We start from the raw sequence: 24,785 nt of genomic DNA on the forward strand, positions 1-24,785 counted from the left end.
AGTCTTTTTTTAATTATTATTTTATTTATTAAGTTCTGCAGCACAGCTGCCATACCAGGATAAAAACATTGCGGTCTCAAAATGCTTTTGACTGAAGGGTTAAAAAAATATCGCTGCCTACTGAAGTGACAAAGGGCATTTGATGACAGGAAGGAAGCAATCAGAATTTTATGGGTGCAGTGTGATTTGAGCAGTTTTTCCTGAAGCCTCTCCAACCTAGCTTGACTTCACTGTTCCCTTCTTGAGGGCGTTGGTGCTTTCGTTTGCGGTCTACTGAAGATGCTCTCAGAGCACACAGAGAGGATGCAGATTTCTGTCAGCAGAAGGTTTCCAAACTGCTGAGTGTTACAGATTCCTATAGCAATATATTTCATCAAGCCGCTGCAAGGGGTGAATTTTATTTCAGTGAGTCACAGCAATGATGACATTCTCAGCTGTGTTTACAAGTGGTTTTTAGACTCCTAGGCTCTAGGTGAGTCCAAATACATTTGCAGGCAAACTGTGAGTCACTAAGCATGACATTTAAAAATGAATACAAGCTAGTGAAATTAGGGAATGGCCATTTTGTTAATTGGGATATTTTCTGTTGAAAAGAAGTGTTGTATGTACCTGCTAATTTTGATGAGGTTTCCTGTAAGATGTTGAACAAAGTATTTTTATTTTCTTGCTTCAGTCATCTGATTTTTCATGTGGTTGGTTTCATTTGAATGTTAATACCATCTTTTATCTATGTGCATGTGCACGTGTAGCCCCTGCATACATATATACATATATATGGACCTGCAATCACGCAAATGTTAGCTATATTGAATTTTATAGCTTTCCTACTCTCATATGCACTCTCAAAATTATATCGTAAATTATAAAGGATAATAATAATTATAATTCTATGAATTATAAATGCATCAAAACAAAGCAATTTGTCACTGCAATTAAAAAGTGCAATGGTCCCAAACTGGATATTGCTGCTCAGTAAGTTCAGTGAGACCAGAGAGTGAAGACCTGCGAGCTGTCAGCACATGGCCCACACGTGTCTTTACCCCCTCCCCTCTCTCTCTCGCTGCTGCAGTGGTGGCCAGGAGTGCTCCAGAGGAGACCGTGACCAGCAGCTTTGCCTCCTTCATCCATGCAGTTCAACCTGAGCACTTGTCTAAGACTGTCCGTGACCGGAGCAAGAGGATGATCCTTGATAGCATTGGGGTTGGCCTTGTGGGCAGCACGACGCATGTGTTCGATATAGCTCTGCAGTACTGCCGGGTAGGAATGGCCCCGTACTACCAAGTACTTACGTGGTCCCCACCCAGGCACCACCAACAAGGCCTTATTTCATGGCTGATGTAGAGCTTTGGCTTTGCAGTAGAGAGGTCTTCTGGTATCACACGGTCACTGCTTCACTCAAGGTCCTCACCTGAACTTCCTTCCCTTTCACAGGAGCTGTACTCTTCAGTTGCCGTGAGCTCTGTCTATGGCAAGCCAGGTGTAAAGCTCTCTCCCACGCTGGCTGCGTTCACCAATGGAGTTGCGGTAAGGCAGGCTCTTCCAGGAGAGGGTCTCCTTTGCGGTGCCTTCAAGGACACTAGTTAGTATTAGGGGAAGCAGATTGGTCATTGGGAGGGACAGTGGGGGACAAGAAGTCACGGGCTCCTCTGCAGTCTTGCACACTGCTTTTAGAGGGACCAAACAGCCACCACGGGGGCCACCAGGGGACTGGGTGGATGTTGTTGCAGAGGTAGCCTCAGCAATATCAGCAAGGACCCCTAGGTCCCTCAGCTTCCAGCCCCCTGCACTGGCACGTCCTTATCCCCATTTCTCTGGCAGACTCACTCCATGGACTTCGATGACACCTGGCACCCTGCTACTCACCCATCAGGGGCTGTTCTGCCGGCTCTTCTGGCAGCTTCCCAGATGCTACCTCCAAGCACCAAACCCAATGGCATGGATTTCCTGCTGGCATTTAATGTGGGCCTGGAAGTGCAAGGAAGGCTCATGCATTTCTCCACTGAGGCTCACAACATTCCAAAAAGGTAAACCTCCTTTTCTTCACCGACTAGGAAGAGGATTGGAGAGCTGATGAGGTACCACACATTCATTTGGTTGCCTCCAGTGATCTTGCCTGAAAAATAACCTTCAAGAGGACCACCACTGGGTCTGCACTGTCATCATCTAAACTAACCAAGGCAAGAGCACAGGACAGGCAGCAGCCCACAGCCATGCAGACAGCTTAACTATGGGCACAGTGCCTGGCATGATTTCTGCCTGTGACAACTGCCATTCACCAGGCAGTGCCCTGGTGTTGAGCAATGGGTGGCACCAGCCAGCAGCTGTTACTCTTGGGCATGTTGGATGAAGCCACCTTATTTGTCGGGAGGGGGGGGCGCAGAAATTTTGGTTGTATGGACACAAGCCATGCCACCTACTCTTAGGGAAAATTAAAAATTGCTTTCTGGAGATGCTGAACTTACTTGGTCTCCAATGAAGTTTCACATAGATGCTTAGTTTTTAGATAGCTAAACTCTGAATTAGGTGAATTAGGTGAGTCTCAAGGGATTTCCATTGGCTGGCTTGTTCCTGCCTATGGAACTTACATGCTCATTTCCAGTTCCATAGGCAGGTCTGGCAGGCGAGGAGCTTGGCTGCTTCCCGTGCCAAGGAGGCAGAGATGATCATATCTACAATTTCCCCTTTAGGTTCCACCCTCCCTCGGTGGTCGGTACCTTGGGCAGTGCTGCGGCCACTGCAAAACTGCTTGCCCTCAGCACAGCCCAGTGCGCACATGCTTTGGGCATTGCTGCATCGCTTGCCGGGGCGCCCATGGCAAACGCTGCCACCCAAGCCAAGCCATTGCATATCGGAAACGCCACCCGCCTGGGCTTCGAAGCAGCACTGCTGGCCGCTCGAGGGATGGAGGCTAACCCCTTAATTCTGGATGATATCCCTGGTTGCTCTGGGTTCAGTGCTTTCTACAGTGTCTATCAACCCAAACCACTGTCCACACCAAGCGATCATCATGAGTTCCTCTTGGAGAAGCAGGATATTGCTTTCAAGCGATTCCCAGCCCACCTGGGGATGCATTGGGTGGTGGATGCTGCCTTGTCTGTCCGGAATCTCTTCATCAACTATGCAGGGTCCTTCTCTCCTTCTTTGATCCGCACCATTGTGCTGAAGATCCCAGTGTCGAAGTACATCAATCGGCCTTTCCCCAGCTCTGAACACCAGGCTAGACACTCCTTCCAGTTCAATGCCTGTACTGCCCTATTGGATGGCGAAGTAGGTCTCAGCTCCTTCACAGAGAGCAGCATCCACCGGCAGGAGCTAAGGGAGCTGCTGGACAAAGTGGTGGTGGAGCACCCTGAAGATAATGTGGCCAACTTTGACAAGATGTACGGAGAGGTGGCACTGCTCCTGCACAGCGGGGATGTCCTGACAGGCAAATGTGACACCTTCTATGGGCACTGGAGGAAGCCTCTGAGCAAAGAATCGCTCCTGAAAAAGTTTCGATCCAACGCTTCTCATGTGCTTCAAGAAGAAAAAATAGAAACCATCATCACTATGGTGGACAACCTGGAGAATCTGTCAGATAGTTCCCAGCTGGCCTGCAGCCTGTGAGGGAGCAGCAGTTTTGATTAGGCACTTGTCCTGGTGTAACTCTTGATTCCTTTCTTCATTGGTGCTTTACTATTGATTTCCAAAGACAGGAAAGTTCCCACCCCTTGAAGTCAAAGTAGACGCTTTAATACCAAAGGAGCCCACGAGGCAGGAGGTGTGTCTGTGTCGATAGTTAGAACACAGATTAAATTTCAACGCATGGTTGATGTTGTCTGAGTAGCTGAAAGGCCACCGCAAATACATTTATAAAATACATTTAAAAAAATCCCATGGAAATCTATGAGAATCCTGGGATATCATCTGGAAGCCGGTTCCCCAGAAGGAATTGTGTCTAGATATTTTTTAAAGCTACATTCAAAGTTTTTGTCTGTGCAGAATGCCTGACTTCTGAGTCTGGGATGACGAAGTTCAGCTGCAAAATGTATGTTTTCCTTAATGCTCTTCTGGACACCTTTTGGATCATGGTGAGTTAGTCATGCTGGCCAGATGAAAAATCTATCAGTTACTGTAAAGAGCCCTGCCTGCAAAATTCTCAGGCAGAGGATTGTTTTTGTCTTTTCCAGTAAACTCCCCCACATTTCTCCAGCACTTGGGAAGTGTTTGCCACTTCTCTGTGTACAAGGGATGGTTCAAGGACCCTTAAAACCTGTATGTCTTTTCTGAGTGAAAGGCAACTGGTAGGTGAGGAACCCTGCATCCTGTGACTCCTGTGAGGTGATCCCTGCTGGTTCTAGGGTTGTGCCACATCATCCCTTCTGGCTTTGAGCCAGTCGCCCAGGCACCTACTCAGAGCTGGCTCACCAGAGGTGGTATCTATAGTCTCTGCAGAGACGGGCACCTCTGGATGGTGACCTAGGCACATACACGCTGTGACTCACATTGGGAAGTTCCTGTTTCTCTCCCACGAGAGGAGGGAAAGCTAACTGAGACTCAGTTCTTAACCCATCTTCCCAGCTGGGATGAAATCAGTACTTGTGCTGAGTAGCCATTCACTGAAAGGCTTTCTTACCCTGCATCCTTTCTCAACGGTGAGACGGAGAACTATGCAATATTCCTCTGTACATTAAACAGATACTGTGATTGCTGATCCAAAGGACTCGTTTCCAATACAATCGTGATATAGGTACAGAATCTGTTGCAGAAGTGAGGGTTGCCTTCTGCAAGGGGGACCGAGATGGGACTAGACAGGCAAGAAGGAATGTGGGCCGGTTCCTTTTTAGCTTGCTGGTAGTGGTCAATGCAGAGAACTTTCCAGCCAGAGCAAAACTGTTTGCCCACCTGTTAATCCACTCTCTCCTACTGTCTAGCATATTCACACTGAATCTTTCTGAATAAAGAACTGAAGTAAATCAATTTTCTGCATAAAGATTTAATGCTACATCATGTAGATCATCAGGTTTTCACTTTTAATCTGAACATATGCAATACAGAGGCTTATCCAATAGATGGGGAACCCAGCAGAGGCCAGGACAGCTAGAAGGCTGGCCTGTGGCCGGTGATTTTTCCAGAGTCATATATTTACATGGAGCCCTGCAGGCCATTTTTCCTGGTGAGAACAATAGCTATGAACCAGCAAAGCCTGGCTGTCATTAAACACAATCTCTCAACAAGGAGAAGTTCCCCAGTGTTTCTCCATTAAGCAATGGTTTTCAAATACTTGCTAAGTTTCCATGACAAGCTTCTGGTTTCCCTTGATTCGACTCAGGTGTGAGATCACCAAAAATGTCATTCCATGTTTCACAGCCCAGTGAGCTGGAAGCCCACAGAGCCAGTGCCTTCCAAGTCAGCCATTAGCTCAACATTTGTCAAGGGAATCAATACGAGTGACGGAACTGAGATGGGCTTCAGTGGAGGGAACAACACATCTCAGTGCATTATCAGTGGTTTCAATGTCCTAATATTTGTTCCAATGTTCTCATTCCCATGCCTTCTGCACTATGCTGCAGTGATGCCATGTAGCAGTGAAGCTGAGCATGGGAGGAGAGAACTAGCACTTTTTACTGTTGGTACTGGAGCAGAAATAAAGAACTTTTCAGTTGGGTTTCAGGCTACATTTTGTCCCTGAAATCCAGAAACCCTTCCAGACGTCATTCTTGTCTTGGCTGTCCCATCAGGTGCAATTGTGGCACCTTTTGATAGTTGACATGTAAAATTAGGAAGGGAAGGCACGGGAAGGCTGGCAGGGTCCAGCTTTCCTTTCCTTGGGCCCCTGATCAGTTGAAGTAGTAAGATGCTTTTCCAGAGCATCCAGGAGCTAAAAGCATTCCTGAGATTTTTTTCATTCATGGTAGTTCCCCTAAAAGCCTAGGACCCTGAAAACACCTTCAGTATCCCAGCCCAGGGAAGTGTCTCACTTGTTTTTTCTGGTTTCAAACTGCAAATGTTTCATATCCTTAAGTAATTAGGAGGCCCAAACCCCTAGCCAGGGAAGCAAAGCCTTAAAAAAGCCAACGGAAAAAATGGCCTGCGAAAATTACAGACCAGCTTGTGTGACACTGAGGGTATTCAGTCCTTAATATGGTGCCACCGAAGTCCCCAACTTCCTCTCTCAGGCTGAATAAGAAAAGAGCCATTGTCCTTTCTACTGCTGTTCCAAGATAAATGACATTTAAAATTAAGAAAAGGAAGCACTTCCCTGCAAACATATTTATGGTAGGAAGCTCAATGAATGAAAGGAGACTTGCTGTGCAGAGCCAGCCAGGATCCGTGTTGGTGATCAATCCATAACTACAGTCCCACGCCAGGAATTACCAGGGCTCAGCTGGCACAAGCGCTTGGCCAGGGAGAAGCCCTGAGCAGCCGAAAGTGGAGGAATGTGAGGCAGGGCTGGTGGGAGCAGGATCAGCCCCCTCCCATGGGCAAGGTCTCCCCCCGTGGGCATGCCCCCCCCCCCCCCCGCCCCGTGGGCAAGGTCCCCCTCCCGTAGGCAAGCCCCCACCCCCCGTGGGCATGGCCCCCTCCTGTGGGCATGCCCCCTGCCTTGGGCAAGGGCCCTCCGGTGGGTATGCCCACCTCGTGGGCAAGGTCCCCCTCCCGTGGGCAAGGTCTCCCTCCCGTGGACATGGCCCCCCCGCCATAGGCAAGGTCTCCCTCCCGTGGGCATGATCCCCCTCCCCTCGGGCAGGACCCCCCGTGGGCAGGACCCCCGCGGGCAGGACACGGCCTCGGCCCTCAGCACCCTGGAGAGCAGCCGCCGCCGGGGCCGCGGGCCCCGCTCCCGGGGGTCCCTCCCGGGGGTCCCTCCCGAGGGCCCCACCGTGGCTCCATGCACTGGGTAAAGCTCATGAGATGCCGGTGGCTTTCTCCCACGGCGACTCTCGTCTTTAGTTGCCACAACTGGTTCAACTCGAGCAGCTTTCATCTCTTGGGCCACCGCCGGCACAAGCTTGTGAGCACCTGAAGCACCCAGGTTTTTAGGGCTTTGCAGGTTTTTGCACCATGGAGAATTTTGGTGCAAAATTCTCCCGAAACGCCAGAAAAAAAAATAATAGGACAGTTCAGGAATTACTTCAATTTTAGGGAGGATTTTGACTGTAGAGGTCAGAACAGTCCTCTCTGCCTTCCAACACCGTTTCCGTGATGATAACATTGCTACCGCAGTGTGGCCAGCTAGGGAACTGCTCTCCTTGAAAAACCCCAAGTCATTCTTGATTGCTTTATGCTTTCTAAATAATTGAGGAATTGCTTTTTAAATAATTAAAGAAAGAAAAAACCTTAGGACAGTCCCACAAGCACCTGAGTGCCATCGGTCAGAGTGGACTGTGCTGCAGCAGCCCACTGCCCCAGCCCTGCCGGCACACCTTCCTCCTCCTCACCAAGGTGAGCCCTGCCTCCCTCCATGCCATGCAGGCAGCTCGATGCCAGAGATCCTGGAGCAACCATGGGTGCCTCTTCTGGACAGAGGAAGACAAGAGCATTGGCCTTCCTCTCCCTGGTCCAGAGGCTCTCCCAGGCTCTGGGCATGTTGCCACAGGGGGTCAGGTTTTGCAAGGAGGCTGCTATTCCCAAGATGAAGTACTGAGAGAAACAGTCCACAGGAATGTGTTGTGCATGGGGATGGAAAGGAGGACCAAATCCCCCACCCCACTCCCAAGCTGCAGTGCAAGGTTGCATCCTTCCCTTGGCAGCGGGATGTGCAGGCCAGACACACGCAGCTGGTGCAGGGGCCAGAGCAAAGCCCTGTTGCTGCCTTACTGTGGAAACAGGGCAACTAGGCTGGACTGCAAGGGGGAACTGATGTTTTCTGGCTGATGCCAGCATCTTCTCAGCACCTTATTTCCCTCTCACCCCTTCATAAATCTGGGTGAACTCACCAAATTTAGACACTCTCCCCTCCATGCAGCCATCTCATCTCTGCTTTTTCCCATCCCAGGTGACAGGAACCTTGTAACTATTTATGCAGAGCTGAGTATGAGGCACAGAGGTTTGGCCTCAGGAGCACTGTGTCAGGCACTGAGGCCACGTTCCTGGTTTCCAGGCAGGAACTGGGTTTCAACAGTCACAGCTGGAATTACACCACTGGTTTGGTGTGAGAGCCACCAATGGCAGCCAGCCTGAGTCAAAGCAAGCAGGCAGATGGAGAGGAAGAGAGACGGAAATCTTCAGCTGTGTAAAAGTGACTATAAAGAGGAGAGCAATGGCAAATTCTTTTGTGTTCATGGTGGACAGTGCAGAAATGAGGGGCTTCAACTGCAGGAAAAGGGGTGTCAGGCTTCAGGAAAAATGTCTCAACAAGTGTAGTGCAGCAGCAGCAGGACAGATCTTGCAAGAATCTGTCATGAAGTCTCCATTGATGGTGATTTATAAAAGTAGGATTCACAATCAGGGGTGAGAGCTGAGCAGGTTGCCTTGGGAAAACTCTCGAGGTTCATGCAGCCCTATTTTTACGGCTGAGATCTGAGACTTGTCCCAGGTTTGCAAAATAAAATCTTGAACCTGTAAAGTGGCCATCAAAAGCCTGGCCTCTGCATCCTGTCTCCTGCTGGGCCACGAGCAGAGTATGGGTTGTGGTTAGGGTTCCCCTCCGTTGACTGCAGCTGCTTCTGTGCAGTATCTGGAAACCTCGATCAGGTTCTCATCGGGATCTCGGAAGTAGATGGATGTTATTGGACCCATAGCACCAGTTCTGGCCACGGGACCCTCTTCAATAATCACCCCACAGGCCTAGGAGGAGACATAAGAGCAGAGGTTCAGTGCTTAAGGTAGTCTTATCAGGGCACTGGGTACTCTTCCCCCTGCCTTGAAAACCTGAGCTGCTGGATGAGACAGTTCTGACATTCCCCGAGACACAGACCCTGAAAGTGTTGCTTCGGATGCTCTGGCTTCATGCCTCTTGGTGTCACACTGCCCTGTGGACACTCTATGCCCTTCCTTACCTTGAGATGATCCAGCAGCTGGTCTAGGGGCACCTGTGTGATAAGGCAGATGTCTGCAGAGCCAGGGACTGGGCACCGAGCCTTGGGTTCAAACTCCTTCCCAGCCTCATGCAGGTTAAACTTCTGGTTACCAAAATGTAAAGCTTTGCGATTTTCCTGTCCCCAAAGAAAAGAAAGTGCAATGAGACTTACTGGGCTGGAAGCCTTCAACATCCACTCACCTGGGTAGTCCTAAAAGTCCTGGGGACCTGGCTGTAGTCCTGCTAGCTCTGGGCTTTTGCTGTGGCAACCCAAGACAAGAACTGACCGCTGCAAAGCTCCCATGAGTCACCCAGGAAAGTCCTACAGCCACATGCAGCTACTTCCAAACCCAGTGATGTAGTTTTGCGTTTGGGGCACTCTCCAGCCTGCCTGGGCAGCAGTCGCACAAATAATGCGCAGGCTGATGCTGCAGTGGGAACAAAGGTGAGGCAACGGACAGAAGGTGATGAAGGAGTTTTTGGCATCTCTTTTTTTTGCAGACTCTCAAGGAGATTTCTGCAGGCTCATATGGCAGCTGAGTCCTGAAACCCCATGGATATCCAGGAGACTGCCCTGCCAGTTGTGCCCACCTGAAGAAGACCCCGAAGCTCACCATAGCCTTGGGATGTGAGTGCAACTGCTTTGAAGAGGACTGATGGGGCAGGAGAAAAGGACATAAGTTTGGAAGTTAAAAAAGTGCAGCGTGTATGTCCAAAACAGGCTAAGTGGCCTGAAGCTTGGGCAGGAGATGAGTTGGGGCTGCCTTGAAAGTGTTAACCAACTTTTCCTCTCTTTGCCAATGGAAATACCAAAACAAGAGCCTGTCAGACATTTTCAGAAGATGCGTGGCTTTGAGGGTTCTCCTCCTTCAGTCCTAGGTATTGTTTTTCAAAGAAGCTTTCTTTTTTTGTCACGTTGTCTCCTTCTGCAGCGAGGTTTGGACTTTCTTCTGACTCAGCTTGAGTCTGTTGAAATTCGGAGCTTGATGACCTGCAGCTTGTGCTAGTCCTACCATCCTGACCCCAAGGAGGTGCCCCAGAGAACCTATTAGAGATCCACAAGGCCCAGCCACTGGCCAGAACTGCAGCTCCAGATCCCCTAGGCCTGAGCCGAGCCTATGCCCCGTGTTACCTTGAAAGTCTTCACCTCCATGCCCAGGACTTTGGAATAAAAGGCCACAGCATCCTCAATGTTCTTCACAGTCAACACAAGGTGGTCCAGACGCTGGATGAAACATGAGGGTGGACTCATACACTCTTCCTTCCAGGACATATCTCAGGACTGGGAAACCACCATGCAAAATCACAAAACACGAAAATTAGGAGCATCCAGGTACTCAGGGAAAGGGTCCAGGCAGCTGTGATCCCTGGCAGTCTCCAAGGCCAGGTTGGACTGGGCTTGGAGCAACCTGGGCTAATGGAAGGTGTCCCTGCCCATGGCAGGAGATTAGAGCTAAATGATTTTTAAGGTCCCTTCCAACCCAAACCGTTCTATTATTCTATGAACTGAACCATGAATAGAGATCAAACAGGTCTTCTTTTGACCTGTAGGTGGCACAAGTACAGAAGCAATAAATTCTCCTCCCTGGAAGGCCCTCAGACCCCCACTTTGCTCTGGTGGGGCACCTGAGCATGCCAGAGCCCCTGCCTGGGGCCAGATCTGAAGAACCAGCTGGGTGACCTCGCTGGAGGCTGATGTCACCGAGATGCTGAGCTCCCAGTGCACAAAAACCTGTGTGCACCAAGGATGGACCATGTATGGGATCCTTCCTTCCAACTCCCTCTGGTGTCCTCCCAACCTCTTTCATGTCCAGGTGCGGACACTCATCCAAGTGGAGCAAAGACAGAGAGTGAAGACAAGCTGGGCCCTGGCAGTGTGATAGGAAATCACAGAATCCTCTCGAGCTGGAAGTGACCCATCAGGATGTCTCTGGGGGAAGAACATTCCTGTGAGAAGAGAGCACCAGGGCTGAAGCAGCTGCCTGGTGTCCCCATGGGAAGGCGCTGTGTCGTCATCTTACAGGAAGGGAACAGAATCCCTTCTGGTGCCTATATAATGTAGATGTAAATCATGGGATCATAAGATAGGGACTGTGGCCCTGACCAGCACCAAGAGGATGGAAACTTGTCACCAACACAACTGCACTGTGGAACCGAGCCCAAGGGGCAAACGGGTGAGTGGCTTGGCAGGAGAAAATCATGTTTAGGAAAATTAAGAATGCTGGAAATATTTCAGTGACCTACTTGTCACATCTCTGCTTCACTGCAGCCCCATCCACACCAGAGCAGGATCCCTGATGCTCCTGCTCTGATGACTCCAATGACCCACTGATGATCCCTGAACCTCTGATCATCAACACACATTTAAAGCAGGCTCGGGCTGTGTTGCTCCATGGCAGCAGGTCTTCTGCTGTTCCCCAGAGCCTGGGAGCACCTTTGCACTAAGCTGTGAAAAGGAAATGGATTTGGCCCTGAAGTTTTAATTTCATTTTGGGTTTGGTTGGTTTTACCTTCAGAAAACCTGGGTGTGGAAACTAGGAAGGCTGTGACGTGCCCCTCAATGACAAGTGGAGTCCAGTTTCCTTCAAATCAGTAACAGCTCTCTACATTTACTTCTAACTCTTAAAAAGCCCCAAATCCTGACACAAATGACAATTCACACTTCTGAGACCCTCAACAATTTCTCCACTGACACCCCTGTGCAAGGGAAGCTTGACACTCCTGCTGCCTCTTGGGGGAGGAAACAGATGGAAAATAAAGCCTCTTGACACTAACGCAGCATGAAGTGGCACAAATCAGGAAGACAGCCGACTACACCAACCCCTTTTTGGCCTTGCCATTTGCCTTCAGACTGCTAGGTGTCATCAGCTGGCAGAGGGTGGGGCTGATGCTGGAGGTTCAAGGAGATGCAGCATGAGGGTAATCAACAGTCTGAGCTTACGGGGGTTCTTGGTGCTTTCTCTTGTGTGGGAAACACCTCGCAAGGAAGGATCTCAAAGCCCCGCTGACACAGGAGCAAGGTCAGCATAAAGCCAGTTTCACCCGGGCATCTGCTCACTGCAGTCGGGGGGGCTCGCTTGGAGCAGGAGCCAGACGCCCCCGAGCCCAGCTGCGGCATGGCCAGTGCTGGCACCAGTTACGGGGGCAGCTGTGGGCAGAGACAGCGGGAAGTCACTGCTCCTCCTTGCTGCCAGCGTTTGGTGTCCAACAGCCTCACCTCCGAGCAGCCTGGGCTAGCCCCTCGCGAAGTCCTGTCCGCCCTGCCAGCTTTCCTGGGTGCTCCCAAGTTGCAGGCCCCCCCCCCGTCACAGCCTGCAGCCCCCACCTCCTGCTGAGCCAGCCTTGCAAACACAGCCCTCCCCTCCCACGGCAGCCCCTCACAGACAACCACAAGGAAACCACACTGCAGAAACAGGGTGAGTGAGTACCTGTGAGAGGGGGCGAGCAGCCGGGCAAGCCGGTGCCCCTTCCCTCCTGACCGTCGTCTTCCTGCTGCCCGGCGCCGAGCTGTGTGAGCAGCAATGTCGCAGCGGAAAGAAGTGGGGGAATGGTGAGATTAGAAAGAGGAGCTCCGAGCACTGCTCCCCGCAGAGGTGTACCTTGACCCAAAGGACCTGAAAGTCCAACTGCAGAGAGTTGCTTGAAAAATCCCGGAAAAAAAGGCTGGATATTTTAGCCACCTATTGGCCCCTTTGCAAGGGAAAGGTGTGTTAATGTGCTATATTAAGCTATATTAAAGCGCACAGCTGAGTTTGGTGCCCAGACTGGGGTGGCTTATTGTCAGGAAGAAGTAAGGATATCCCTGGAGAAGGCTGCAGCAGGCTCCCCCCCCCCCCCCCCCCCCCCCCCCCCAGCAGCAGGCAACACGCCTGTTCACCTCTTTGCCTCCAAGATTATTTTCTGCCATGCAGCATGCTGAGGTCTTACTGCCCTGCTGCCCCTGGGAGCACTGCAAGCTCCCACTAGTAAAAGACGTGTGAGCTGTAGGTGCCATGCTAACAGCCAATGTGTAGCAAGGAGCAACAGGAAGAGCCTCAGGGTGATGTGCACAGTTTTGAGCACCTTTTTGAACGCCCCTTTCTGCAAACAGACATGTCCAAAGGGGTTCTCTGTGGCCTGAGGTTTTATTTTTCTTCCTTTACAGAACCCAAACCTGTAAAAAATAAAATGGAGTTTTGAAAGTTGTGAGGCTCTTGGGCCGTTGGCTCCAAAGGAGCAAGTAGTTCTGGCTGTGGAAAAGCTGCCACGCAAGTGGTTCAAGGCACACGACATTCTGTGTTAAAATCATCCTGCCTAGACCTTCTCCACCCAAGCTGCCCATGCTTGAATGTGTACAGCAAAACACCAAATAAAACCATAATTCCCAAGACGTGGAAATAGCTGAAATCTTATCTTTTCTTTTCTTTTCTTTTCTTTTCTCTTCTCTTCTCTCTTTTCTTTTCTTTTCTCTTCTCTTCTCTCTTTTCTTTTCTCTTCTCTTCTTTCTTTTCTTTTCTTTTCTTTTCTTTTCTTTTCTTTTCTTTTCTTTTCTTTTCTTTTCTTTTCTTTTCTTTTCTTTTCTGCCTCAGTGGAAAGGACATCTGTGGGCTGCTGTGGGAGGGAGCACTCAAAGTGCCTGCATCCTTTTGGGATTTTTCTCCCATAATTATCCTAGTTGGCCCACAGAATTGCTCCTAAATATACTTCATGGGTTATCATCTACTGTCAGCTAGAAATGGTGAGGTTGAGTAGGTTAGACAAGATAATCCTGGGACATGCAACACCACCCTCGTGCCTTCCTTGCCTTGAAGGTCACTGTGGGTTTCCTCAAGCTGGAGAAGGCAATGGAGAAGGCAGAATCAAGGTGGAAATCCCATAGCTGGAGCTCAGCAAAAGGCTGTTCCTCCCCAGCATGGTGGTGTCCCCTAAGAGTCCTCTAGTGGGGGGGACTGCCACTGGTCTCCACACCAAACAACAGAAAAGGACGGCAATGCTCTGAATGCGGCAAGAGGCTCATAAATCGTCCCTGAGGGTAATTACAGAAAACAGACCACATTTATTTTCAAAACACTGGTGAGAGCCCACTCCTGTGCCAGCTGGCCACAAGTGGGGCAAGCAGGACAATGCCACTTGTCTCACGCTGCAGCCCTGCCTGAAGGAGGCTGCAGCAACTCTTCCTTCTGTCCACTCCTGATTTCCACAACATGTGAATGAGCGGGCTATCTTGGTGATTTCTACTGTCCTTTCCAGTCCAGATCAAGAGGGACAGAGTGGTAAGCAGCAGGTGGACCTCCCAAACCCCATTTTCTTGGAAAAAATCCTAGTCTCTTTTCTTTACTAGAACTCCTGAAGTTATTCGCACAGATGCTAGTAAAAGGACCAGTGGCACTGATCCCTGACAAGGCTTTGAGGGCACTAATTGGCCTTAATAGCCCTGACCAGCCTCATCTGGAGGCTTCCACGCACATCCATGGGACCTGAGGCATATTTAAGCTCTTCTCAGGGCTCCCACTCTATGTCTGAGGTTTGGTGGATAGGTGCTGGTTCCTAGCCTAGCTCCAGATGTGCCTCTACCTGGTCAATGATCCTGCTGGTCTGGGCTTCGGTTTATAAGATGAACTGGCACTCCCTTTGGCAGAGATGTGAGTTTGGGGTGGGTTGGGGTGGGGTTTGTTTCTGGTTGGTTTTTTTCTTTTGGGGGGGGGGGGGGTGGGGGGGGGAAAGGGTGTGTGTTTGTGGTTTTTTTTACTAGCTGCATAATGGTTTCTTGGAGCAGGGAAGCCGTGGCTTTTGTCTGAGAACCCTGCTTCTCCAAGGGAGATCTAGCCTTAGCCCAAGAAGACAGAGACACTTTGACATTAAGGTCAGGGTGGGACCCCCACATTATCAAGCTTGAGCAGGGTTTTGAGTTTAGCTCCTTAATGGTGCAGCTGCAGATGAGGGTTCCTGAGCTGCTCCCAGCAGACATCTAGAGGGGGTTGTCTCTACATGTTGGACAGAGTGATGGACTTGAAGTAGTTCAGCAAGTCCTCCATGGTGAAGTCCATGACAATCCCTGACCCTGCATAACAGCGTTGGATCAGCTCCTCAAACTCCTGGTACTGACGTATGAACTCCTGCTCCATGGCGTGCCACACCACCTAGGGAAGAACACTGTCAGCTCCTGTCATCAGCCTGTGACAGCTGAATGTGCTTAGCAGCCCTGAACCCCCCCAAAATCACAGCATTACAACCAGGTCACACTCCAATTACCGGCAAAAGATTTTCCTCTGGAGAGAGATACTTGTGGATTTTCCTGTAGAGGGTCTCAAGGGCTTTTTTTACTTCTTTGCCAGGGTATTTCTCGATGACCTTCCTCAGCTCTTGCTTGCTGTAGGCCAGCTGAAAGCTGACTTCTTCTTCTTTTACCCCTTGAGCCACACGGGCTTTCACCCCTTCGAAGAAGTGCTGGGAAGGCAAGGAGACATTCACTGATGAGCTGCCCTGAGGGCTGAAACCTGACCACTTTCCTCAGTTCCCTTCCCATGCCTAATTAAGTGGAAATGAAGTACTAAAGGTAGTTTATCCTTCAGAAAAGCAGGGCATGGGGAAGTTCATCAGTCCTCTTCCCTCCCTACTTGGCCAGCAGCCTCTCTAAGCGTTGCAGTATCATAGAGCAATGGGACTGCTGGAGACATTACTCATGTTCCTTGGTGCTTCATACAGCTTGGCTCACTACAAAGGGTTGGAGCCAGAGGTGGGGTTGGGGGATCCCAGAATCTGAAAAAGTGTAAAGCAAAACTCAGGTTTTCTCAGTTCTTCCAGGAACCTGAAGGGTAGAGACTGTGCAGCCTCTCTGAACAGACTGTTTCAGTGCTTTATTATCCTTGTATTCATTTTTTCCTTCTACCCAGCTGGAACCTTCCTTTTTACATTTTCTGGCTGTTGTCTTTTGCCACCCTCAGTAATATTCTAGGGAAGGTGGCTACTAGGTAGCTCTGAAACTTTCTTCTCCAGGCTGGCCAAGCCCAGCTCCTTCAGCCTCTCCTCACCATGCTGGTGACCCTCCACTGGCCTTAGTCCAGCTTAGCAACACCTCTTGTCATGGGTGGATGTGACATACATCTCCCTGCCACAGCTGGATGTGGTATTCCACATCTGGTCTAATGAAGGCAGATAAAAGGCAATAGTCACTACTTTCATCCTACTGTCTGCCTTCCTGTTCCTACAGCCCAGCAATCTGTTTGCTGTCTTGGGTATTTCCAGTGCAATTTTGTTGTGGAGAAATACCCTAAATCCTAAGTATTTTCAGAGAGAAAGAGGTTTCTAAATGTTTTCAAAAACATGGGCTCCCATCTTACCCAGGTCCCTTTGCAACTTCTGTTGACACTAGTGGATTGTGCTCACACCTGCAGAGCTATGGAGATGGCCGTGCCAGGGCTCGGGAAATCCCCGAGCAGGACACAGTCCGAGCACCCTCGTAAGCCACTCGCTTTGCTTTGTTGTGAGCAATGGAATTGCACTTTCCCTCGCAGAGGAAGGGTCTGAGACCCTGAATGCAGCAGGGCTGCAGGTAACATGAGACCCCGAGCTGATTTTTCCCATCAAACCTACATGATGTTTGACAGCAAAGACTGGAAATTAATTGAAACCAACAGGCCCTATAAATAATTCAAGCCGACCTCAGTCTGTGAGACATTTTAGGCTGGTGAGCAGAGAGAAGGAGCGGAGCAAGGAGGGGTCTCGGGAGTAGCCGTGTGTCTGGGAGGGAGGGTAATGTCTGCGCTAGCAAAGCCAGATGCTCTCAGCTCATTTAACAAAGCAGCCGCTTCGGAAGCGTGAAGCTGCTTTAGACTTACTAGCCCAGGCAGCCGTGCAAAAAGGGAACTAGCATCTGCCAGAGGCAGGCACGCAACCCAGAGCGGGGGCATGAGCGGGTCCTCATGCTGCTGTGCGGAGGCCGAGGTGCAGGGCTGGTCCCCACGCCTGATGCTGCTGAGCCTTGTTCTTGCTGGGGCTGTGCTGCATGGTGACACCCACCAGTCAGTGGTCAGAGAGAGCATGGGAACATCGGGGAGGTGACAACAAACTAATACAGTCCCAGGCTGGACTTGGGGAGGGGTGATTGGGCACCAGTTAATTCATAATTTTGGGAAGTGCAGTTGCCCTTTGGGACCGAGGCAAACGTCAGTTTACCCCGTACTCACATTGAGCTTCTCCAGTGGCTGGCCCAGGTACCTGATGACATATTTCTCCATATGCTCACTGTACCTCTCCTTGGCTTCTCTCTTCTTGCCCTCCAAGCAGTGGATCTTCTTTTGGCACAGGAAGCAGTGAATGTGGTGGAAATTTTCCATCATGATCATATCTGCATTTACCTTCAGGTTTGCTGAGGACAGACTGTTGACTTTTTTTTTTTTAAAAAAAAAAAAGGGAAATAAATGAGGTATGGAGAGAAAACCCCACGGGCTGGGTTAGGAGGGACGTAAGATGCAGATGCTCTTAGGCTTTGGCCACTAGTGGACAGCTTAACCAAAAGCTCAGGTGAGCATTGTTCAGGTCTTCAACCACCTTGCCTTGCAGATCGCTGGGGTCATGATGTTTAAGTGTCTACCTAAAAGAGTGCAGGGACAGTCCAGCCCTGACCAAATCTGTTTCTGATCTGGGTCTGGAGCAGCATGGCAGATGCTCAGCCTGCTGGGCAGGAGGCACAGCTCACTGTGCTGCCAGCCATGTGCTGGCTGGTCTGGAGAGGGCAAGAGCATGGGTAGCGCATTGTGCATGCAGAGCAGAGGGGGCCCTTCTTGCTCACGGCAGTAGATGTGTCATTAGGCGGTGTCATTTGAACCGTCTGACTTCATCCAGTACTGGAGGCAGTAACTATTCATAACACACATACTGGTCCCTGTTCGTGAGCTGGGTTCCCCGTCTCACCTGCCTTGCTGTGCACACTGCTGGAGCCTGGAAGGGGCTGTGGTGAGGGATTTATGAGCTGCTATTCAGTGGGTCACCCCAGGCTCATCTGCAGGTGGGAGCTGCCTTTCGACACCACCTTGTGATCTGTGGTTTGGAGGGTTGGAGCTGTTACTTCTGCAGCCCCTCAGATCCTCTCCCAGCTGGGGAGAAGGGTATCGCTACTGACTAACAGCACTGGGCACCGGCTGGGACAACACAGGGACCTCCTGAAAGCTACCTGCCTTGTTCTCCCAAGCCCTCTCTCCCTACCAACATGCTGTGTTGTTCTGGGGGAAGTTGCCTTTTGGTTGCTGCTGCTCCCAAGACCTTGTAAGGAGCCTGTTGTAATGAACTGCTCCCTCCATAGCAGGAAAGGAGTGGATGACTTGGATTCAAAGCTAAGCACACGTGTCACAGCTCTGTCACAAAAGGGACCGTCCCGGTGTGGCAGACACTGTGCACATGGCATGCCAGGTGCTCTGAATTTGTCTGATGCTCCCAGGCTGTTGCTCGGTGAGGGCAGTTCCAGCTCCAGGCTGTGCCCGGGAGGCAGGCAGCCTGCACATACTCTGCTCGGGTGGCTCAGCTCATTGCTAGTAACTCCTGAAGCTGCAGTGACACGTTTGCCTGACTGACGCATCCAGCCGCTAGGCTCAGTACTCACTGCTGCTGAAGATGCTGCCGGCCAGTCTAAGATATGCTTTGTCCAGCTCCCCTCTCCGCCGAGCTGTCCTGAACACCTTCTCTGAGAAGTTCACAAACTCCTCAAAGAGGCTCACGGAGGGCAGGATCCCACCTTTCATCTTGCTGGGCATCTTTGCCTCCTCAGCCTCTTTGCACAAGGCCCCCTGGCAACAACACACAATGCATAAACCAGTACTGCCCTCTGTGAAGACCATACTAGAAGATTCACTCAGGTCTACTGACACTCACAATGCACTTGTTGAAGCTGCCCTTGGCCAGGAGCAGCATGTTGCCCAGGACAGTGTTGAGGAAGGACGAAGGGAGAGCTGAAGAAGAGCCCCACATCTCAAAGATGGAGTCATTCAAGGTAACCAGGACCTGCAAGCAGCCAAGTGGGTGGACCTTATTGCAGACATCTAGAAATCCTTTCAGCTCTGGTTCCAGGCAACTGAAGATCTCACTCAGCAGCTGGGTCATAGGTTCTTCTAGTCTTAAAAAAAAAAAAAAGGCAATGAAATGGAGGGGAGCACCAGCCCTGTGGCCAGCTGCAGAGGCAAGGGCAAATCTAAAGAAATAATCAAAGCCTCCTGTATTGCAGTTAAGCCTGTTTATGCTTGGGTCATCCTTCAACTCTTCACTGTCTTGGCTTGTGGGAGGATGCTGAAATGTCCTGTTTCACCAGCCAAATGAAAAATGTCAGTGTTTTTATGCTGATGTTTTTTATAAGGCTTCTATTCCATAGTGTATTTTCACTTTATGACATTACTAATAAGGAAATAAACTTGATGAAAACACAGGATTTTCTGTGACACACAAACCTCGCCTCCTGATCCACCCTGGAGCAGAGCCACTGCACTGGGGACAGGCAGAACCAGCAGGCTCTGCTCAGCCTCTCTGTGCGCGCAGCCACAATGCCTCCTGGTTTTTTGCTATCCAGGGTGCAAACCTGACACCATTAGTAGACATCGGGAGTGAAAAAAAATCCCTTCTACCAGTTCCTCAGGCAGGACAGCCCAGACCATGCCCCTGTCAGAGCAGCCAGCTGTATCCCATCACCCACATACTGGTTCCGAGGCTTGGTGCAAGGAGGGTCCTCTGGGGATGCCATGCTCTCTCCTCCCTTAGTGGCAGATGCCTGAAAAGAAGAATGGCATGGGAATTATGATTTTTCTGCCTGCCCTTAGAGAGGAAAACTTGAGATGCGGGTTTTATTTCTGCTGCTTCATGATGGAGTCTTGTGTTTAATGCTTAGACATCCTGTGATTTTGCTGGAGCTATCAATCAAGTCCAGTTGCATTCTCCTCTGTCATCAGGAGGTCTTAAGCTTCCCCACTACTGATAGCACCAACAGTTACCAGAGGACAAAAGCCCAGGAGAGCTCAGGTATCTGATAGAGGTAAGTGGCCACCCCACTGTGCCTGCTGAGGCTTCGATCAAGCTGGAGGGAGGACTGGCTGATGGGACAGGAGAGGACATAGTCCTCGCACTTACCTCCGGCACCTGCAGCTCTGCAGCACCGTGGCTTAGCTGGAAGAACTTCTCAATGAACTGCTGCTCCGCGGTGCAAAGGGGTTGCAGCTCTCTCAGCACCTGTTCCAGCATCTGCTTAGAAATCATCAGACACATTAGAAAACCCTTCTAGCACATGCTGAGGACACTGCAGTAGATGTCCATGTCCACCTGAAGTAACATCTAAGCCAGGTCAGCAGTACAGAACATGTCTACTTCTGCTCCAGGTAGACAGCCCTAGAGAAAGGAATACAGGATGGGCTGCAGCACTGGCACAGCCCCTGGGTGACACAGGAGCCCTTTAGAAAACATCAGCGCCTTACCTTGATGACATTGCTCTTGTCCAGCATGTGCTCCTGGTCTTCTCTGCTCCCTGGGAGGCTCCATCGAGACTGCTGCCTGCTCCCCATCACCATTGGCTTCTCTAAGCTTTCCTGAAGACCTGCATGGTGTGTTGGTGAGCAGTTAGACATCTCCATCCCTCTTGGCCTCTCCAGCTCCTTTGATCATTTTATTAACAAGTTTAAATGTCCCTTTTTATGTCTGATCTTACGTGTGAATTGGCCTTTTCCTATTGGATCCTGATACACGGGGGACACAGGTTTTGCTCTCATTTTTTCTCTGCCTTCTCAACTGTTTCTTTTTCATGATGCTTTTATTTCACTGTCTGTGACGCTTACCCTTTTGCTGTTTAGTGCTTAGTACTAACTCTTGAGGACTGGGGAGTAAAAAATCCTAGGTGATAAGAGCATAAATAGCAGAAATGCCTGCAAGAGTTTCAGGGAAAACACTCGCTGCTTAGTTTTGATGGTAAATTGCCATAAAACATTATCCAGGCAGGGGGGGAGGGCTGGCTTTTTTGTAAAAAATGGCCTTTTAAAATTATAAACATTCACCTGGATATTAATATGCTTTTCAAACATTACTAGTTTTACCACAGTGTTTTCACTGGGTGCTTGATTTAAGTGGAAAAGCCAAAATATTTTTTTGAAATGAGCATTAATAGAATACTATTATAATCACTAAGAGAAATCTGTGGGGAAACATCCATATTATTTTCTAATTATTTCTAAAAACTGGTATCATCCCACTAACCCAGAGGTTTCCTGGTGTGTCAGGCCAGCTCTCCATTTCTCATAACATCCGAAATATCTTTATTCGAGCCACTACCTGCAGGGCTTTTACCTTTGGAAAGGATTAGTCAGATGCCCTCCGTGCTAAGCAGGGATGAGGGATGATGGACAGCCCTGCTCGCGACCTCAACCTTGCTAAAACCATGGAGAAAATTAATGAGCTGCTTCATAATCTCTTTCCCACCCTTACGCAATGGGTGATGATAATTTCACTTGCTGGGAAGTAGCAAAACTAGGGAAAAAATATCTCCCCACAGGAAACAGGAAAGAATTTTATGAGCCTGTAAATTTTAGTGTGGAAAAGGGAATGGGAAAATGAGGGGAAAAAAAGACTTAATTATGGCTCACAATTATAAACAGCTTGGGGTTTGCCTTCTAAACTCTCCCATAATACTGAAGCAAGGCAATACATGATCAGGTGATATATTTAGAAGCAATCAACATAAATAATCCTTTATGGGGGCAGGGAATCAACCCTAAAAATTTGCTGCCACAGAAAGAAAGAGGCATGGAGAGCTGGAGCGAGCCTGGGGTGTTTTAAAGCAGGGATGAGGGATGTTATCAGGCAAGTGTCCTCACAGCCTGGGCAGAGCTTCATCAAAGCCAGACCTTCCCTGCAAAACGGCCTGAGACCAACCAATTTTGCAGAAAATATTTCAGCAGGAGTCTCTGAAGGTCTCTGGGAGCCGGGAGAGATCGTGCTCGCTTTCAGTGCCTGCTGCTGCCAAGCTCCTCCAGCCGAAGGACCCACGCGTGCCTTGCCAGCATGCTGCTCGTCCCGCAGTATGTCCTCGAGCCCAGAAGAGGTCAACTTCATCTTCAGAGGGAGGTGATGTGGGAGGAAATGTGATGCTCTCCCTCCTACTTTGTCCCCGGTGTCTCCAGAGGTGGGCAGGCACATCTCCACTGGTAGGACCACAAGCCCAGGGAAGGTGCCTTTCCCTGGTTTGGCTTGCAGAAGCTCTGCCAATACAACTTTGTAAAAATTCCCCCTATCACTAACCGCGCTCTGCAGTGACATGGTGGCTGTAGTTTCAATGTGCTGCTCACATTAATGATGGGATGAGCATTCCCACGCAAGCCTGGGGCTTCCTACCTGTCCCAGACCCCTTCTCACCCCGGGGAGCAAAGCATGGTGTCGGCAAAGCTCAGCTCATCTTGCCCTGGCCGCGGCGGCCACGCTGGCAACAGGCAGGCACCTTTGGGTGATCTATAACAGTGCAGTAACAGGCTTGTAACCATCAAGGTGTTCTTCTGTCACTGCAACGGGCTTCAGAGATGCTGGATTTTCTCCTGGGATTGTAATTACTCCCATTTTATGGGACTCACAGAGGCATTAAAGGTAGACAAAGTATTGACAGGAAATCACTGGTTTAACATTTACCAAAAGGAGGTCAGGTGGACTGACTGCAACACATGCACTACACTTTTTTTTTAACAAGTCTGTTTTTGTAAAGAGCCTCTTTAACAGTCATCTCTGTCCCTGCAATGTCGCCCATTTTAATGGCTTTATGAGCAGACCTAGCTGTGCTCTGGGAGGAGAAAAACTTGGGTGCTCTTATTTTCTGTCACCTCAAGTCCCTTGCTTGGAGCCCATCAATCACTTTGCAAATAGAAACCAGGGCCTCTTTACCCTATGCATAATCTTTGTTATTTCCTTCTGTTTAAATAAAAGCAATTGCCCTTCTTCAGGAAATGGTGTTTGATCACATTATCTCCCAAGCCACAGATAGGAGTTTTCTTCCCCACTTGCTAATTCCCCAGCCTTGCTTGCTGCCAGTATGTTCATTACCTCTTATCAGGAATTCCTATTTTTAAGCGAGAAAGAGCACATTTCCCAAGGAAAAGCTGCATCCAGGCATGGAGGAAAGGGGTGGGTGAGAGGAACATCATCTTTTTTAACTATTTGTTTTACCTGGTGTGGCAGATGAGGCAAAGCACATGCCCCTCTCTGCTGGGCTGAGTGCAGGTGAGCCTGGCCCCATGTGAGCGAGGTGTAAAAGGGCTGGAAGCAAATTGGTCCTTTACTGGTGCACAAACCCTTCTGCCAAGTAGGATGGGCAGTGCTGGACAGCCATAAAGACAAGAATAATAAGGACATATGCTTATATCCGTAAGGACACATGCTGTGTGGCAGCATGGGGACAACAAAAACAAGTGAGCCATGGAGAGCCACACGAACTGGCCGTGTCGTGTCCCAGTAACGCTACTGCCAGCCACTGCAGGGACAGCTGGCCCCAGGCACTGCATCTCTGATGAGCTGGAAAGGGAGCACAAGAATGGTGCTCTGTACTGCTCAGGGACCTCCATCTGGGCCAACACATCCTCATGGTTGTCACCACCAGCCCATCTGTGTCTGCTTGAAGGTGTCCAGATCACAGCTGCAGGGACTGCCAAAGTGTTTGAAGGGTGGGCATCCCAGCTCCAAAAAGTGATGCTTCCAGTGCTCCTGCACTGCTGGGTCCCTGGCACCTCCGAGGAGGGAGAAGGACATTCAGGGTGACAATGTGTCTTGTAACAACCCTGTGGGAGAAGTGTGTGCCTTTACAGTTCTTACAAAATTCAATCCTTTTTCAGAAAGTCCGTATCTCAGGATTATCCTGGGAATATTATGACCACCTCATCTTATTTTCCTGTTGTCTGCTTGCTATAGGCTTTCCTGAGTCCTCCAGCATCAGTGACAGCTTGTAGAAACAAGTACAGCAGGTTAATGGCATTATGCACAACTAATTTCCTACCATCACTTTTCAGCATGTCTCTTTGATATAATTGCCTGTTACCTTGTCTTTAAATTACAAGGAGAATAAAAATGTCCTGCTAACTTTCCCTACACAACTTGTCTTTTGGTCCTTTTCATCGCATCACTGCTTTGCTGGAACTAGCAGAGAATTTGATCCCCGTTTTTTCCCTCTCTTGGCTCCATAGTTTGGCAAATCATTCTGGCATGGAAAAACTAGTTCCCGGTCACTATAAAAATATTTCCTGGAGGTGTTCACTCTCTCCATTTCTAGCAAAATTACAAAAAGGAACATTTTAATTAAGAATTAGTATCTGGGCTTCTACTGCCTCTTTCTTCCTCTAAAGGGGATGAATCTTTGAACATGAAAAGCAGTGAGGAGAAAAAGCACACGTGTTTTTCCTTTTCCCTTCCTCTTCTTTCCAGTGGCAAAAGACTTCTTGGGTGATATTTTCCTTCTTTTTTTTCAGGAGTCCGCTGCGGGTACATGTACACTGCCAGCACTGCCCATTCTGGCTTGGTCCCGTGGTCTTGAGGTCCCCTCTTTTCCTGGTATGTGCAGCTGAGTGTCTTCCCAGGGGAAGTGGCACCAGGTGGGGAGGAGCTGGGGGTGGTGGTGGGTATGTTGTGATACGGCTGTGATGGACACCTGAAAACGGGGAGCTGAGAAGTGCTCTGTGTCCCTCTCTTCTGACACAGCCGCCAGCCTCTGGGAGTTATCTGCTGCTGTTGTCCCACCCTGGACTGGAACTGACTGGGGCAGTACTGGGAGTGCAGCAAGGGGGTGAGCAGACCTAGCACTTGAGTC

The 24,785-nt window shown here is 49.7% G+C and overlaps 3 protein-coding genes across 3 annotated transcripts in view; 1 reads left to right on the forward strand and 2 right to left on the reverse strand.

The window, feature by feature from the left end:
• Positions 1-944: 944 nt before the first annotated feature.
• LOC121097585 (cis-aconitate decarboxylase-like) lies at positions 945-3,606 on the forward strand. Its single transcript, XM_040614710.1, has 5 exons — positions 945-972; positions 1,070-1,257; positions 1,432-1,524; positions 1,819-2,024; positions 2,688-3,606. The coding sequence occupies exons 1-5, from the start codon at positions 945-947 to the stop codon at positions 3,604-3,606; spliced, it is 1,434 nt and encodes a 477-aa protein (XP_040470644.1).
• Positions 3,607-7,998: 4,392 nt separating this feature from the next.
• Positions 7,999-10,274, reverse strand: GLOD5 (glyoxalase domain containing 5). Its single transcript, XM_040614700.1, has 3 exons — positions 10,134-10,274; positions 8,982-9,137; positions 7,999-8,769 (listed from the first exon to the last, which is right to left on the reverse strand). The coding sequence occupies exons 1-3, from the start codon at positions 10,272-10,274 to the stop codon at positions 8,617-8,619; spliced, it is 450 nt and encodes a 149-aa protein (XP_040470634.1). The 3' UTR covers positions 7,999-8,616.
• Positions 10,275-14,684: 4,410 nt separating this feature from the next.
• LOC121097633 (exocyst complex component 1-like) overlaps positions 14,685-24,785 on the reverse strand; it is a 31,191-nt gene continuing 21,090 nt past the window's right edge. Inside the window, exons 11-18 of the mRNA XM_040614780.1 lie at positions 20,431-20,549; positions 20,090-20,200; positions 19,663-19,733; positions 18,848-19,088; positions 18,579-18,762; positions 17,167-17,366; positions 15,233-15,427; positions 14,685-15,120 (exon numbers count right to left, since the gene is read on the reverse strand). Of these exons, the coding sequence (XP_040470714.1) occupies positions 14,965-15,120; positions 15,233-15,427; positions 17,167-17,366; positions 18,579-18,762; positions 18,848-19,088; positions 19,663-19,733; positions 20,090-20,200; positions 20,431-20,549 (1,277 nt within the window). The 3' untranslated portion in view covers positions 14,685-14,964. The remainder of the gene's footprint in view (positions 15,121-15,232; positions 15,428-17,166; positions 17,367-18,578; positions 18,763-18,847; positions 19,089-19,662; positions 19,734-20,089; positions 20,201-20,430; positions 20,550-24,785) is intronic.

The sequence above is a fragment of the Falco naumanni genome, chromosome 14 (genome assembly GCF_017639655.2).
Source record: "Falco naumanni isolate bFalNau1 chromosome 14, bFalNau1.pat, whole genome shotgun sequence".
Lineage (NCBI taxonomy): Eukaryota > Metazoa > Chordata > Aves > Falconiformes > Falconidae > Falco > Falco naumanni.